This window comes from Rhinoraja longicauda, chromosome 20, assembly GCF_053455715.1.
Source record: "Rhinoraja longicauda isolate Sanriku21f chromosome 20, sRhiLon1.1, whole genome shotgun sequence".
In the NCBI taxonomy this organism is placed as follows: domain Eukaryota; kingdom Metazoa; phylum Chordata; class Chondrichthyes; order Rajiformes; family Arhynchobatidae; genus Rhinoraja; species Rhinoraja longicauda.
The window spans coordinates 22232130-22250119 of NC_135972.1; the positions used below are offsets into that span (position 1 = coordinate 22232130).

Genomic DNA, 17990 nt, shown 5'->3' on the forward strand with positions numbered 1-17990 from the left:
AAAGAGCTGAAGACGCTGGTTTAAATCGAAGGTACACACAAAATGTTGGAGTAACTCAGCGGGACAGGCAGCATCTCTGGAGAGAAGGAATGGGTGACGTTTTGGGTCGAGACCCTTCTTCAGGTTCAAGAAGAAGTCTGAAGAAGGGTCTCGATCAGCAACGTCACTCATTCCTTCTCTCCAGAGATGCTGCCTGTCCCGCTGAGTTACTCCAACATTTTATGTCTACCTGCATTATCAGGATAATAAACAAAATAAATTATTCATTTATTATGCAGTGGAACATGTGGTGGTCTTTTGGTGTTAAATGAGCTGTGGCTGGGAATCCATACCTTGTCTTCTTTCAAAACTTTTCTTTCAATTTGCTCAGAAGTCACCTTCTTGTCCAGTTCAATCTCCAGTCTTTTAATCTTTCTCTGTAATTCATCTATTATGGTCTGATTATTGTCAGCCTCTGCCTTGGTCTGAAATATAACAAGAAGGTTTGAACATTTAGGGCAGCACAGTGGTGCAGCGGTAGAGTTGCTGCCTAACAGCACCCGGGTTCGATCCTGACTATGGGTGCTGACTGTACGGAGATTGTATCTTCTCCCTGTGATGGCATGGGTTTTCTCCGGATACTCTGTTTTTTCCTCACGCTCCAAAGACATATCGGTTTGTAGGTTATTTGGCTTCTGTAAAAAGTCCCCAGTGGGTAGGATAGTGCTAGTGTACGGGGTGATTACTGGTCGGTGTGGACTCGTTGGGCTGAAGGGCCTGTTTCCATGCTGTACCAGCAAGTCTAACATACCAAACATGGAAGATTTCCAGATTCACAGAATGTGTGTTGGTGGTAACACAGTGCAGAATAAGACTTCTACACCTTGCTTACTCAAGTAATAATGTTTTGCTTTGTCATGTTTGCCATTTTTAACTCTAGAAATCTCTGACACCATTTCGGAAGAGGACAACTTGTCGACACAAACAGGCTGCAATAGACAGGAAGACACAATGCTGGAGTTGCTCAGCGGGTCAGGCAGCATCTCTAGAGAACATGGATTGGTCACGTTTCAGGTTGGGATCCTTCAGACTGATTATGTTGGGGGGGGGGGCAGTGGTGGTGGAGAAAGCTGGAAGAGAGGAGCGCAACCCAAATGGAAACCAAAACAGAACGATAACATTTTTTCTTGAAGCAGCACATAACAAATCTGTAAACACAGCACTAAGTGGATAACAAACAATAAAACAATGAAATTAATTTTTTAGAATCTCAATTCTCCATTTGAACCCACAATCTTTGGATTGTGAAGCACAGCTGTCACTAAATGAACCACAGTTATTGGGAAATGAGAAACATTAATATTTGTACCTGCAAGCTGCTGGATAGCCTCTTAATTCTTTTCTTCAGTTCTCCATTCTCTTTCTCCAACTCTTCTTTTTCCGCTTGCAGCTTGTTCAAAACTCTTTGTTTTTTATGAAGCTCTCCGTTTAAAGATTCTACTTCAGCTGATGTGGCTACCTCTTTAGTTTTGCGTGATTTCATGTTGTCTTTGGCCGCTCCAAGTTGTTCCATTAACTCTTCGACACGTGCCTGAAGTTAGTTGAAAGCACAAGCAATTTTAAGCTCATGTTAAGTCCATTGGGAGCAGCCAAACTAATAGACAGTTAAAAGGAAAAAGCATCAACAACACTTCTGACAGTTGAAGATATTCTTGGACATAATATAAAAATTGGGGATTTTTTCAGTCAATATATTCAGGCTATAATGGAGACACAAGGAACTACAGATACTGGTTTACACTAAAGTACACAAAGTGCTGGACTAACTCAGGTGGTCAAGCAGCACCTCTGGAGACCACGGATAGGCGCCATTTTGGGTCAAGATGGGACAATCAATCTGAAGAAGGCTCCCAACCCGAAACGTCACCTATCCACGTTCTCCAGAGATGCTCTCTGACCTGCTGAGTTACTCCAACACTTTGTGTTCTTTCAAGTTAAAACAGGTTAATTGATGAAGTTTGAATTTAAAAAAAAAAGCAAAGCAGTAGAGTTTAACAGTGATCGGGATCTTGGGTTTTATTTAGAAAAGGCTTACCCTCAACTCCTTAGTATGTTTATCGACTATCTGCTGCACATTGATCTGTCCCTCTTTTTGTGCGGCCTGGTGTATAATTTGCTGTTCTGCATGAGAAGTCATCTCAGCCCGAAGGTCCAGCAGCGCTTTGCTCAGAGCCTGGAGAGAATGGGAATCAGAAAAGAAAATCTATTCTCCGTGAAGACCATGAGAGGGTGTTTTACTGTAGATAGCTTTCAAGCTTAGATTGTTTAATTGCATCATGTAAAGGACATGCTGTAGACAGTAAAAGGTCAAACTGTAACAGGTTCCAGTTGTAAAAATTCCCACAATCCTAACAACTAATTTTCTCTGAAACTTGTGGAACTCGTAAATCAGTAAATATTGAACAGCACAAAATAATTACAGTGCATAATATATCTTAAGCTGTGCATTTATGATTTATCTTGACAGTAATTGAATACGTTCAGTGTCCTATGTGCAATATAGGCAGATGCGGGGATAAGAGAAAATGGTGTGAATAGTCAGACAGTTTGAGCTAAAGCAGGAAATAATCAATTAGCTCTCCACAAGAAGAGAGCTTTTGATTTTAGACAAGTTTATACAAATGGGACTCTGGAGCAGAGGTTTGATCTCAGTAGAGGAATGTGCTCTTAACATTATTTTTAGTTTAGTTTAGAGATACAGCATGGAAACAGGCCCTTCAGCTCTCCGAGTCCACGCTGACCTTCGATCACCTGTACACTAGTTCTACGTTATCCCACTGCCTACACATTAGGGCAATTTTTTTAAATAGAAGTCAAGCAACCTACATGTTTTTGGGATGTGGGAGGAAACCAGAGCTCCCAGAGAAACCCCACGTGGTCACAGGGAGAATGTACAAACTCCACATAGACAACTGTCGAGGTGAGGATCAAACTCAGGACTGGCACCGTGAGGTAGCGGCCTTACCAGCTACGCCACTGTGCTGCCCCCACACTATTACCTTGTGATCAAGCCTATTTTTAGGAAACTAAAATTGGGACTTCAGCCCAGAGCAAAGGAATTTGTTAAATGACTACTTCCATCCAGGTGCCTGCAAAGTAAGACAGTTAAAAAGTTCAGTCAATTAAAGTACAAACATACACTTTGCTCATTCACATTATATAATATCTACCTTTTGCTGTTTCTCCTTTAAGGCAAGTTGACCTTTGAGCCTTTCCACCAAGTTCTTCATGGTGCTGGTGGGTGCTCTTGTGTTTGCTTGTTTCTGGGCTTCCAGCTCTGTTTCCAGGTACTGTACTTCTTTGGCCATATCCAAATTGGTGCTCCTCAGTTCATTTGCTTCATTGTGGAACTCCTTTAGCTCAGCAGCATGCATTTCTTCAAGCCTTGAAGTAAAAGATTAAAATGGTGTTGTTTGATGGTCCTGAAGAGTCTGAAGAAGGACCCCAACCCGAAATGTCACCTATCCATGATCTCCAAGGATGCTGCCTGACCCACTGAGTTACTCCAGCACTGTGTCTTCCTGTCTATTGCAGCCTGTTTGTGTTGACAAGTTGTCAAAACAATGTGTTGTGAAGTGCGGTCTTAGATCTACTCTAGCATTGTGATGGCCCTCAGTCTAACTGCACTCTACTCCAAAGTCCGTCATGTGAAGAAGTGACCACATCGACAGAGGAAACGATTAGGAGCCTTCTGGGGAGAAAACAATACAACATCCCCTCTGACTTTGGAAAGCCTTGGCCCATGACTGCTCAGTGGTGAAGTCCATGTAGAGGCCCTAAGTAAATGGTGGAAGGAGTACACCACCTCATCAATCCGGCTGCCTTCAGGCACCTCCTGCCCCATCTTTGGGGATGTACACGGTTCTCACATTGGCCTCGTCAGTCACCTCATTAACCTATAAAACTAGTGTGGATGCAAGTCATCTGAGATCCCAAGGGACTGCCTAAAAGAAGAACAACATTCTTTGTTTGGATTGAACACAAAGTGGTGGAGTAACTCAGTGGATTAGGGAGCATATCTGGAGATCATGGATAAGCAACATTTTGGGACGGGACTGATCTTCAGACCTGAAACGTCACCTAACCATGCCCTCTATAGAGCTGCTGCTGAATTACTCCAGCACTTTGTGTTCCACAGATGATTTCTGCTCCTGGAGTTCCTTGGCTCTACATTCTGTGTTTGGAATTGGTTTTGGGAACTAATGGTTTGGATGTTTGCCAAATATTGTCACCATATAATTACGTCAGCTGCAATCAATAGAAATACTGTAGGCATTGTACATCAGTTTTTGGTGGCCAAGCTGAACATATCGCCCATGTTATTTACAGGCGTGTCAACCCCACAGATCTTCCATGGTGTTTATGCTCCACAAGAATCTCCATCCATCCTTTAGCAAATTCTCTCAAAATATCCTTACTGTCAGTTCTTGGTTTCTCCTTAAATGTCCCAGGAGTCCAGGAGGTGTTCGTCACAGAAATAGGTCTTTTGGAGCACAAAGTCATGCCAAGCATGTTGTCCCTCTACACTAATCCCATTTTCCACAATTATGAACCAATACATGTTGGGTTGAACATCATGGGCACATTTGCCAATAACCATTCTCGGGATCAAGTAGTCTTTTCCTGCAATACCAATTGGATATGATACTTATGGTTTGAGATTTTCCTAGAAATGGAAATACCTTGCCCAAACCCACATAACCAACCCACTTCCTATTCGTAAAGACAACTACTATTAGGTCATCTCATTTTAATAGAGAATGAGCGGGATGTTATTTTACAGCAGCGAATCCTTGTATCTACATTATTTATCTCCATGGTGCGGAACAGAATATAAATGTTGAGCAGGGACGTGCTATATTCAAACGACAGAAATCAATAAATAACAACTAAACACGAATTGGACGTGAAATGGAAAATATATTTTTCAGGGTCTCTGGGTTGTCACGTCTTTCATTGTCATTGGACCTCTCTCCCATAACTCAAGGAAGAGAGGGGATCTTATCGAAACGTATAAGATTATTAAGGGGTTGGACACGTTAAAGGCAGGAAACATGTTCCCAATGTTGGGGGAGTCCAGAACAAGGGACCACAGTTTAAGAATAAGGGGTTGGTCATTTAGAACGGATATGAGGAAAAACTTTTTCAGTCAGAGAGTTGTGAATCTGTGGAATTCTCTGCCTCAGAAGGCAGTGGAGGCCGATTCTCTAAATGCATTCAAGAGAGAGCTTAAGGATAGCGGAGTCAGGGGGTATGGGGAGAAGGCAGGAACGGGGTACTGATTGAGAATGATCAGCCATGATCACATTGAATGGCGGTGCTGGCTCGAAGGGCCGAATGGCCTCCTCCTGCACCTCTAATTTAATTTTTTTAAATTTTTTTAAATGCCTAGAATGTGCTGCCATAGGTGGTGGTGAAGGCAGATACTATGGTGGTGTTCAAGAAGGTTTTGGATAGGCACATAGTTATGCATGGAATAGAGGGATATGGCAGGCAGAGGAGATTAGTTTAACTTGGCATTATAGTCAACACAGACATAGTGGGCCAAAGACAGTGTTGTTTCCTGTGCTAATTTGCAATAAAGAAATGCTATTTTCTATTCTGGCTCAACATCTATTCAATTCTTTAAATTATTTTTACAGCAAAATAAAATGTATTAAAACATGTTTGCATAACCACAACGTGATATAAATGAACTGAGAGCTTACCTTGCTCTTTCAGTCTCACTTTCCATCATTTTCAGGTCCGTAATATCTTTTTGTTTCTCTAGCTCTGTGGTTGTTGCTTTCAATTTGTCCACAAGTGTCGACAGGGAGTGGTCTTGCTCTGCCACCGTCTGTTCCAGCTCAGCCAAGCGCACCAGATGCTTGGATGTTGGAACTGCAAGGGACGGTTTCTTCAATAGCTCCTGTTTCAAAACACATTGCTGCTTCAGTACCTTTCAACCCAAATCTCCATGTCCCACAATTTTCATTTGGTACATCCAAACTAAGATCATAAGACATAGGAGCAGAATTAGGCCAGTCGGCCCATCGAGTCTGCTCCGCCATTCGATCATGGCAGATCTATTTTTCCCTCTCATCCTTATTCTTTTGGCTTCTCCCCACAACTTTTGACATCCTTACTAATCAAGAACCTATTAGTCTCTGCTTTAAAAAAAAGCCAATGACTTGACCTCCACAGCCTTCTGTGGTAATGAATTCCACAGATTCACCATCTCTGGCTGAAGAAATTACTCCTCATTTCCATTGTAAAGGTCTGTCCTTTTATTCTGAGGCTGTGCCCTCTGGTCCTAGACTTTTCCACTTTTCCTCTCCACATCCACTCTATCTAGGCCATTCATTGTTAGTAATGAAGCATTGTGAGCAAAATGTTAATGCCGACTTTGCTCTACAGCTGTTGCCTGCCTGGCTTTCCCTTCCCAAATATCTGCTGTCTCAACATTCCTTTTCCCCACTCTGAATAAGGTTATTACCCAATTTGTTTCATCAGTTCTTCTGGTCAGCTAGTCTTGAAAGTTCTTCTAATGTCAACTTTCGGAATCTAATGGGGTAACTCAGAACAGTCCAGCACAATGTCTGCATTGAATATGATACCTACTTAAACTAATCCCTTCTGCCTGTCTGTCCTCCATATCCCTCCATTGCTGCAAAATTCACGCATCTATCTAAAAGCCTTTTAAACACCACTATCATATCTGCTTTCACCACCAAAGATGTGGATTGATGTAATCAGTCAGAATTGAAAGATATTTTCTGAGAAAATGCTTCAGTAACTACATTCTGAGTATGTGGATCATTATTTATTATACTTCAGTATCCAACCATTTCAGCCACTGTAACCATTCAACCCTAGGGACAGTGCACGATGTGTATTTAGAGCATAAAAATCCACCACTCTGAAAAGGTTTTTTGTCCACTGTCCTAATATCTTTGTATGTTTTGTTTTATTAGTCTCACGTGAAGCACCCTGGTAAGTTTTAAAGATGTCATCTAAAGATAAGCTATTGCTTATTCCAAGAAAACATCAATAATTTTGTTTTTTTGCTTAAAATATTAAAAATTAACTGAAAGCAGAATTTTAATTTCATACTGCCTATTAGGCAAGTCTAAGCAGAATATAACTTTAAAATGAAACTGGTCTATTTAGGGCGGCATAGTGATGCAGCTGTAGAGTTGATGCCTTACAGCGCCAGAGACCCGGGTTTGAACCTGACCACAGGTGCTGTCTGATGGAGTTTGTATGTTCTCCCTGTGACCACGTGGGTTTTCCTCCGGGTTCTCCTGTTTCCTCCCACACTCCAAAGATATACAGGTTTGTAGGGTAATTGGCTCCAGTAAAACTGTAAATTGTCCCTCTTGTGTAGGATAGTGCTAGTGTACTGGTCGGTACAGACTCGGTGGGCTGAAGGGTCTGTTTCCACGCTCCATCTCTAAAGTAACTATAGTATTTACGAAAAAGAGTTAAAAAAAAAAAATAATGAAGAAATAGCATCTGACAAACATATTGGCACAAAAACCTGATCATTCAGTTACCAACAAAATAAAATGCAGAATATAAGTAAAAGAAACGTAACCACTGCAGCTTCTTTGAATTTGTTCAAGGATGCATCTGCGTATGAATCCAATTTAAGGTGCAAAGCTTTAAGATCCTCTTCATGTTTCTTCGCAATTTCTTCTTGGTCCTGTTAAATGTAAAACAAATCTTAAGAGCTCTATACATCTTGGTGGTGTGTGTTATAAATTAAGATTCTCAATTAATTAAAGTTTGAACAACCAACACAGAAATTATGACAATTTCCCGTTGGACTTGCTTTCATATTCTGCAGAGAACTCTAAATCAAATGAAATTATACTGCTCATTCCCTTACTTTTACCAAAAAAAATTAAATTAAATCTAAAACCAATGCCCCATGCTCTTCCTACCATCCTGAAATTACTAATTCTTCAAATGTTTACTCGGCTTTTCCTCTTAATAAACTGCAATAATCCCTTAATTGCTCTCAGTTATAGAGCATTCTGTCTGAAGAAATTGAGATACAAAGAACTGCAGATGGTGGAGTCTTGAGCAAAAAACACAAAGTGATGGAGAATCTCAGCGGGACAGGCAGCCTCTGTGGAGGGAAATGGAAACGTGATGTTTCGAGTTGGGATCCTTCTTCAGTCTGAAGAAAGATTGCAACCTGATACGTGCATCTATTCTCCCACAGATGCGACTTGGCCCTCCAATCTAATTCCATCACTTTGTGTTTTGCCATCCAAAGAAATGTTTGCTGATCTGGTGTTAATTTCTAAATTTATATAATGATTTGTACTCACAAACTAGAGGACATTTCCTTTCTTCTCTATTCATACTTGGGATGTCAGGGTCATTGGCAAGGTTAACATTTATCCCTAATTGCCTGTCAGAAGATGCTGATTTATTACCTTCTTGAATCACTGCAGTCTGTAAACTGAAGATATTCCCTCAATGTTGCTAGGTAGGGAGTTCCAGGATTTAGCTTTGTGTTTCCCTGCTCAGTCTCGACCTGAAACATTACCCATTCCTAATCTTCTCCTAGCCAACAATGACCTATTCTACATTTTCCTTGAACCTCATCCTTTGATGTCTCATTCTCACACCTTACACTTCCTTATCTCTACGTTTCCTTCTCCCAGCTCTCAGTCTGAAGAAGGGTCTCGACCTGAAACATTACCCTGAAATAAAATCTTGGCTTCAATCAAACTTCCTCAAACTCAATTGCAACAAATCTGAAATCATCATCATTGGTCCAAAAATGCTCACCAAATCCACCCAAAACTTCATCCTCAACATTGATGGTCTCCCAGTATCCACCTCACCTCACATCCGGAATCTTGGAATCATCCTTGATCAAACCCTCTCCTTCGACAAACACATCAAACACATCACAAAGACAGCCTTCTTCCACCTCAAAAACATTGCCCGTCTCCGTCCATCCCTCTCCTCCACAGCTGCAGAAACCCTCATCCACGCCTTCATCACCTCCCGTCTGGACTACTGCAACAGCCTCCTCTATGGCGCACCCTCAAAAATCATCAATAAACTTCAATACATTCAAAACTCCGCTGCCCGTCTACTCACACACACCTCGATCCGTGACCATATCACCCCCGTCCTTTATAAACTCCACTGGCTCCACATCCCCCAGAGAATCCAGTACAAAATCCTCCTCATAACCTACAAAGCCCTCCATAACCTGGCCCCATCCTACCTGACCGACCTCCTCCACAGGCACACTCCCACCTGCACCCTCCGCTCTGCCGCTGCCAATCTCCTATCCCCCCACATCCGGACTAAACTCAGATCCTGGGGGGACAGGGCTTTCTCCATCGCTGCTCCCACCCTATGGAACTCACTACCCCAAACCGTTAGAGACTCCCCCACACTCACCACATTCAAAACATCGCTGAAGTCTCACCTGTTCAGTACTGCCTTCAACCACTGAAGGTCACCTCACCTACTGTCTCCTTTCTCTGTTCATTTATTTATTTACTTATTTATCTATTTATTAATTTCCCTATGTTCTCAAAATCTCTGTAAAGCGTCTTTGAGTATATGAAAAGCGCTATATAAATAAAATGTATTATTATTATTATTATTATTCCTTCTCTCCAGAGATGCTGCCTGTCCTGTTGAGTTACTCTAACATTTTGTGCCTCTCCTGGTGTAAACCAGCATCTGCAGTTCCTTCCTACATATAACTGCAAATTCTCTCTTACACTTGCAATACAAGTTCACTGACCTGATGTGCTCTTGTTAACAACTGCTGGTATTTCTGTACAACTTCCTCCTTCTGATCCAGTCTAGCCTGTAGGTTCATGATGGTCTGATGAGCAACCTTCAGGGCCTTCCTGCTTTCCCCATCACCCTCTTTCTTAGCACTGAAGTCTGCAATCAGCTTCTCTCGCTCAACAGTAGCAGGGAGACGTAGCCGTAACTCATTTATAACTTGATCTCTGGACAGCACATTCTGCTCAGCCTTCCACAGTGATGCCTCCTTCTCTTTAAGTTTCTGTGAAGGAAAAAAAGTGTCCATTACTTCAGATTGAACATATTATTTAATACCTGTTCAGCAAAGTGCAAAAATTGATGTGAGGGAAGAAGAGGGAGTGACCGGGCTGAGACTCGTCTGTTGACAAAATGTTGCTGGTATGTATATAACAATGCTATGGGCTGCTGAACATTAATCTAATTTTTAAACTTAGAGGTGCTGGCACAACGCACCACTGCTCACCATCACAAAAAAGCACTAGGGACATCTTATCACTACAAGGCATAACACATAACTGTTCCAAATTACTGCATGCTACAGTAGCAACCCTGTGCTGCGTAAAATTACAAGACATTTGTATGTTGTAGGCATTATTAATAATATTATAAGGTAAACTCTTTAAGTTGAATCCTTCCCTTTACCTCTTCCATGGTCCTGCAGGTCGCTTGGGTCTCCAGAATTGTGTGGACATGCTCTCGGATCCTTTGTAAAGCCACATTTAGCTGCTCTGGAAGTGGCTTGTTGGGGTCAGGGATGGAGCCAGTAGCTTCCTCGAACTGTAGGAAATAGTATTTAGATAAATACAGTACAGTAAAACTCTAAAATGGTTAAATATTACAATCCCATTTTACAATACGGGTCCACCAACGATTTTCCGGCACCCTTGGAACCAGAGCCTTTCTGGATTAGCCATTTTGCTGGACCAACAAGAGCCCATGGACTCCGAGAGGAGTCCAACAGTACCAAAACGGCCGAGGGACCGAGATACCAGCCCGTAGATTCAGCCTCGCAAGTCGGCTACAGGAGGCAATTTTGATCCGTCTATCAGTGTGGAAATGTGGAAGTCCTGATGAGGTCAAGATCGGCTGCCTCACCCTGCCTAGGCATCACATTTTCAGCCTACTTCCGGGGCGGGCCGAATTTTAAGTGCGCTCTCGTAATTTTGTCAGGATGACAGGAAGTGCCGGACCACCAGTTACCGGAATATCGATGGTGTAATCGAACTGTATTAGTATGCGTCCGCGATATTAAATCCCCTTACAAAGAATAAGCTGGCGTGATTATATGAAACATTGCAATTGGTTACTTATCTTAAGAATTACGTGCATGTTTCATAAGACTAAGGCTCACCTTCTGAGCTGCATTCAATAGTTCACTACTTTGATGCTCATACGTATCCAGCTGACGTTGCAATTCTAACTCTCTGTGATCCCAAGCCAATAACCGCTCTTCATGGAACTGGAGGGAAAATGTCAAATTGCATAAAGAAAATGAGTTGTCAATTCATGGAACAAACTTCCAAGGTAGATTATGAAGTCGATATTACTGCTGAGGCAACAAGCTTTTGCCCAGCAGTGTTGCCTCACAGTTTGAGCGAGGAGTGAGACAAGGATTTGTTGAGCATGCAGAGGGGGATTTCTGATGGATTCCAAATAATGCTCTCAGTTAATTATTTTGGACAGAGGATGAAAACAAAAACAGAGTCGGTGATTCTAACTTACGAAAAATCTGACTCGCGTAAAAGTTCAGGGAACCTAACCTTATGTAAGCTGGGGAGTGCGTGTATTACATTTGTATCATAATTACCAGGATGGGCAAGGATACATCAGAAGGACCTAGTCCTTCTTGTATCTTTGAATTCTTATGTTTGTCAAAGACTGATCAGATTCACCTTATTTTGCTGAACCATCTCCTCCTCCAGATCATTGATGGTGCGTTCCTGCTCAGTTATTATATTATTTAAGTATTTTATTTCTTCTTTTTGTTTATTGAGGCACCGATTTATTCGGAGATCTTGGAGACGGAGTTCTTCTATCTTACTGTGCCATTCCGTCACCTGTTGAAAGGAAAGTGAAAGAGCAGCGCAAAAGAATTTCAAAATAGTAAATTAGTAAAATGATGTGCAAAACAAATACTGGCATCTTTGCGTTTTGCGCAGGGGTTATGTGGTTGAAAAGCAGCACGTAAATCAAAACCGTGTAAATTAAAAATATTACACAATTACCATGACAACTGTAAAATTGAGCGCGTTATTCCAAAAGTACAAACAAGTAAATCAAGCTTTGGTATAAAAGGACAAATGTGTTATTTCAAAAAAGCATAAATGAAACAGGTGCCTGTAATTAAAAAATATCATGTGCCGATAAAAGGTAGACACAAAATGCTGGAGTAACTCAGCGGGACAGACAGCTTCTCTGGAGAGAAGGAATGGGTGACGTTTCGGGTTGAGACCCTTCCTCAGAGTCTGAAGAAGGGTCTCGACCCAAAACGTCATCCATTCCTTCTCTCCAGAGATGCAGTCTCTCCCGCTGAGTTATACCAGCATTTTGTGCCTACCTTCAATTTAAACCAGCATCTGCAGTTCTTTCCTACACACGTGCCGATAAAAAGTCAGTTTTCAAATCCAATTTTAGAATATTAAGTATATTAACAACACAAATAAATATACTCAATTATCTGCAATTGATATAATTTCTTATAGGATTTAATCCCACGTTGTTTTCTTCTGCTATATATTTCCGCCTTCAATCGTGAAGTATTTGCAAACTCGTCATATATTGAAGGCTGCATAAGTAACTACATTCTGGGTAATTCCACTCAGTATGGAACTGCCCTCAGGCAGCCCCCCCCCCCCCCCCCCGTCTGCATTTAGCTCATATATATCTCTAAACCTCTCCTATCCATGTACCTGTCTAATTGTTTCTTAAGCGTTGCGATAGTACCTGCCTCAAATACGTCCTCCGGCAGCTTGTTCCATACACCCACCATCCTCTCTGTGAAAACGTTACCCGTCAGGTTACTATTAAATCTTTCCCTCCTCACCCTAAACCTACATCCTCTGGTACTTGATACCCCTACTCTGGGCAAGAAACTGTGCGTTTACCCGATCTATTCCACTCATGATTTTGTACATAGGTTATTCATGCATGAAAACTTTCTGACCTTCTGGGCTCCCTTTGCATCCTTTAGCGTTCCGATCAGTTCCTCCAGTCCCTTCAGCTTCAGTTCCAGCTCTAATGCCTTGTCCTCTGCTGTCGCCCTTTCCTCTTGGGCCTGTTTAACGTACTGCATGATCTTCAGCTTGTCATTCTGCAACTGCAGCATGGTCTTTGAAAATTTCTCCTGCTGTGCAAGGGGCAAGGCTCCGCTGAACTGCCTGCGCAGAGACTGCACAGTTTGCCTCAGATGCTTGGCCTTGTTCCGGCCTTCCATGCGGGCGTAGTACAGGGCCTGCTCGCGCTCGTCCAGTTTCTGCTCCAGCCGCAGGTTGCAGGCCTCCATCTTCTGCAGTTTGCCGGCGAAGGCTCCCAGCTTGCTCACCGCTGCGGTTTCACTCACCTGCAGCGCAATGATGTGTTGGTGCAGCGTTGCAATGAGAGCTTTCTCATCAGACTGCGTCTGAAAGTGAAGGAGATAGACGAGCAGTTACGCACAACCTGACTTTGCTGGCAATTTTTTAATCTATTTGCTTGGCCAGTTTGGTGCTCAGCTGGGTAATGATGATAATGAGGGGCAGCATGGTGGCACAGCAGTGTTGTTGCTGTCTTACAACGCCAAAGCACCAGAGACCCAGGTTCGATCCTGACTCCGGATGCAGTCTGTATGGAGTTTGTACGTTCTACCCATGACCTGCGTGGGTTTTCCCTGGGTGCTCCAGTTTCCTCCCACACTCCAAAAACGTAGAAGTTTGTAGGCTAATAGGCTTTGGTAAAAATTTTAATTGTCCCCAGTGTGTGTAGGACAGTGTTAGTCTGCGGGGACTCGGTGGGCTGAAGGACCTGTTTCCGCGCTGTATCTCCAAACTAAACTACTCAAAATGTTAATTAAAGTGAAGCACTTTCTGCAAAGATAGTTAGCTTCTCATGTTGGTGACATACAATGAACAAAATAAAAGTTAGAGTGGGCCATTCTGTTCATCATTCCTTCTCTGCTGTTCCATTAAATGATGTCTGATCTTCCCCTATTATAATGATAGGATAAATCATTGCAAAAAGAAATATTTCTGGATATTAACTCAAATTTTAACATTCACTAAAAAGCAAGCAAGCAAAGGAAAAGGTACTTTGAGAAACATTTCCATCCGCATAATAAACTCAAAAGTAATTTGTTTTTTAAGATTTGCAGCAGCCACATGAAATATTAATACAACGCAGATGAACAACTTCAATAATGTGCCTTTCTTAATGATTCACTCTTCATATGTGTCCTAACCTGGTAATCTAGCACTTGCTTTCTGAGGGCCTCGACCTCCTTCTCTCTGGATTGCTGACGAGCTTCTAAGGCTGCAACCTGCATTTTGGCAACATCTGAAACATCTCTCAACCTGCAGACGAAAAGAAATTCCAGCAATGCAGTTAATTTTTCATACAAAATATATAACAGTGCAATTTAAATCTGCATTCTCTCAGCGAGGTTCATCATGGCCCGGTTCAGTAATTCGAATACTCAAGAGCGAATGAGGCTGTTGAAAGTGGTGGACAATCCATCATGGGTACTGATCTCCCCACCATCAATGGGATCTACAGGAAGCACTGTCTCAAAAGGGCATGTAATATAATCAAACATCCACACTATCCTGGCCAACTCTCATCTCGCTGCTAACATCGGGAAGCGGGTGCAGGAGTCTGAACCGTTACCTCCACCTTCAAGGACAGTTTCTTCTGATCGATCATCAGGCTCTTGAACCACTCTGAATAACCCCAATCACAATCCCACCTCAAGCAACAAACCACTATGGACTTTGCACAACTATGATTGCTCAAAGCACTTTGGTTTTTACACTCTCCTACTCTGGTTTATTTAGAGTAACAGATAATTCATTCTATATTTATTGTGTCTAATGTTAACAGCTTTCAGTTAATTATGGGCAACTGTGCAGGTCCTGGGGTGAATGAAATATTAGGGGAAATTGGTGTTTTAAACAATTTCTCCTCAGATTGATTTCACCCCACCCCTGCTTCTGGCCTTCTTCGCATGTCCTCTCCTTTCAACTACTGGCAGTCACACTGACTGGGATGAGAGGCACTTTACAAGATGAATCTGAGCATTGAGCTTTCTTTACAGCAGCTCATTCTCCTTGGCATAACTGGGGTTGGAGAGCACGAGAGTAAATGTTGATGTTTTATCAATGGAACATTAGGAGAGATGATCACAGCATGCAGTGTGCATGGGTTTGTACAGTATTATCTAAGCAAGGTACATCAAATATTTGCAAATAGGAATAAAATAATTTGAGTTAGGAGATTAGGCCAACATACAAGATCATTAAAATCTCTTGGGAAGATACAGAAATAATTAAAAAGGCTAACAATATGTTGACCTTTACACATAAAGGGATAGAAATAATAAAAACTTAGATGTAACTATTCAGAACCACAGTTAGACCATAGCTGTACATCTGTTTAGTTCAGCGTACCATGTATTGGGAAGGGTACTTCGGGTTCAGAAGGAGACCTTTATAGATATACTAGACCAAGTGGACCCGTTGGGCCCATTCCTCGTAGAGGGGGGACAGGGAAGGGGAGAGGGTGTGAGTGAGTGAGCCCTGGACCCAAACCCTCTCCTGTATTGGTGCAGCACCCTCAACCCCACCACTCAATCCCCCTTATCACTCCTCCTCCCCCCACTGACCCATTCCATCCCCCCTACCCACCCTCACTTGCACCTCCCCTCCCCCAATCCCCCCAGCCCTGCCTCCACTCCCATTTCCCGTTCACACCCCTATTTCCCAATCACCCCCACTTCTCTCCCCTCCCCCTATCCCCACTCTCATAGGCCCGCACCCCACTCTCCCCCCACCCCCAATCTTCCCTCCTCCTTTTCCTCCTCCTCCCCCCCTCCTCCTTCCCATCCTCCCCCTCCCCTGACGCTCTCGTCACCCCCTCCCCTCCCCTCCTCCCCTCCCCCCCCCCCCATTGCCCACTGCCGTCACTCGGGCGGGCCTCGCCCCCCACCCCCCCGGGTTTGTTAACTTTTTTAACGTCTTTTTTGGCTGCGGGCCCGGCAAAGCCGTTTAAAGCTCCTCCAGGGTTGGGGGCGTGCGAGGGGGGAGAGGAAAGGGCAGAGGAAGCCACTGAGCACGGCACTCCCGTCAGTCAGGCGGGTGCCCCCTCTTGGAGCGGGATAGGCGACTACACCTCCCGGTGGCCAGCGCTGCCCGATCTGAGGAATGTCAGGTGTGAGGCATGCTGGGACGGGCGGCGGTCCCCCTGGGGGCGGGGGGGTTGGGGAGCGCATTAATTAATTAAAGGTCTTCGGGGGAGGGGGTGGGGGGCAAGAGCAAGCTCATCTCTTGAAGACGTGCGGGTCACGTCTTCACACGCTGAATATCGGTGGGGGGGAGGGGGGGGGAGCGCGAGCTCATCTCTCACAGTCGCACGGGTCCCATTGTGACGTCACACGCTGAAGACCTTCAAGAAATGGGTTAGAAAGGAAATTTTTAAACTTTAAAATATCTCTAGCTTTAACAATGTAGCTTCAATTTGAATGAGAGTTGTTGCATGTTATGCCCAGGATAATGGTGAGTAACGTGGGCCAAAAATTGTGGCGCTATGGTTTACCGTTTTGGTTGTGCGAACCACAAAAGTTATGGTGGACACATACACACAAACAAATCGAGTTTTTGTAATATAATAGATAGATAGATAGATACTAGAATTGGATTAACTCTTGGGTTAAATTTCAATTACGCTAGGAATTTACCCATAATTCAGCTCTTGAAGGGTATTCAGTCTTACGTTTTGAAGCTATTAGAACATAGACACAGCACAGTAACATGGCGCCTCAATCCTCAATGACTGCACTGAACATGATGCCAGGTCAAACAAATCTCCTCTGTCTGCAGGAGATCCATATCCCTCCACTCCCTCATAACCATGCCTATCGAAAGCCTCTTAAACAGCATGATCATATCTGCTTCCACTGCCACCCCTAGCAACGTGTTCTAGGCTCCCACCACACTGTTAAATAAAAAGTTGCTTATCTCCGATAAACCTTTTTCTTCTCACCTTAAAGCTATGACCTCTAGTCTTTAACATTTCCACCCAGTACTGAAAGAACTTTTAGAAGAGATAAAAAAAACTATTTTCACTGGTTAGTAAATGATGGTTAGGAACAAGACCTATAAGATATAACTGCGCCTTTCAGATGTGAAATTTAGGAAGCACGCATGTGCATAAGTCATAGGAGCAGAATAAGGCCATTCGGCACATTGAGTCTACTCCGAGTCTAATCGTGGCTGATCTATCTTTCCCTCTCAACCTCCTTCTTCTCCTGCCTTCTCCCCATAACACATGACACCCTTACCAATCAAGTATCTATGCATATTGATGGAACTCTATTCTGCACAAAACAGATGATACTTAAACAACTATTACGCTTAAACCTGGTAGATTTTTGATAATCAAGGCAATAAATCAAAGGCAGGTGATGTGGTGTTAAGACAACCGTGATCTCATAGAATGATGGAACAGTTTTGAGGAGCTGAAAGCTTTTGCTATGCGAGAGGGAATGTTGAATAAACAGCTACAAAACAAAATAATAATGACCAAAAACCATCTTGCACCAAAAACGACATGGACATCACTGAGAATTGTTAACGTACTTGGACACTTCAATTTTTAATTCGGATTCGCTTTTCTCCAGCTCACTAATGCGCCTTCGCTCCATGTCACTCACTGCTTTGGTCACACAGCTTGTTAGCTCATCTCGCAGGTCCTGTTCAACTTTCTGAGCCTCCAGATTTATCTTGGTTACCTAGAAATAGAAACACAGAAATTATAAAAGTAGAAACAAGGAACCGCAGATGCTGGTTTACCAAGGAAAGACACAAAATGCTGGAGTAACTCATCGGGTCAGGCAGCATCCCTGGAGAACATGGATAGGTGACGTTTCGGGTCAGGACCCTACTTTTCTGGAGGGTCTGAAGAAGGGTCCTGAC

The 17990-nt window shown here is 43.0% G+C and overlaps 1 protein-coding gene across 4 annotated transcripts in view; it reads right to left on the bottom strand.

The window, feature by feature from the left end:
• Window positions 1-17990, bottom strand: part of cep290 (centrosomal protein 290) — an 86407-nt gene that overhangs the window by 22478 nt on the left and 45939 nt on the right. For all 4 annotated transcript variants that reach the window (XM_078417195.1, XM_078417194.1, XM_078417193.1 and 1 more), the window contains exons 29-41: window positions 17655-17806; window positions 14264-14375; window positions 12995-13450; window positions 11724-11888; window positions 11183-11290; window positions 10474-10608; window positions 9803-10072; window positions 7616-7723; window positions 5748-5947; window positions 3210-3423; window positions 2075-2212; window positions 1349-1570; window positions 333-464 (exon numbers count right to left, since the gene is read on the bottom strand). In XM_078417195.1, coding sequence (XP_078273321.1) covers window positions 333-464; window positions 1349-1570; window positions 2075-2212; window positions 3210-3423; window positions 5748-5947; window positions 7616-7723; window positions 9803-10072; window positions 10474-10608; window positions 11183-11290; window positions 11724-11888; window positions 12995-13450; window positions 14264-14375; window positions 17655-17806 — 2412 coding nt within the window. The remainder of the gene's footprint in view (window positions 1-332; window positions 465-1348; window positions 1571-2074; window positions 2213-3209; window positions 3424-5747; window positions 5948-7615; window positions 7724-9802; window positions 10073-10473; window positions 10609-11182; window positions 11291-11723; window positions 11889-12994; window positions 13451-14263; window positions 14376-17654; window positions 17807-17990) is intronic.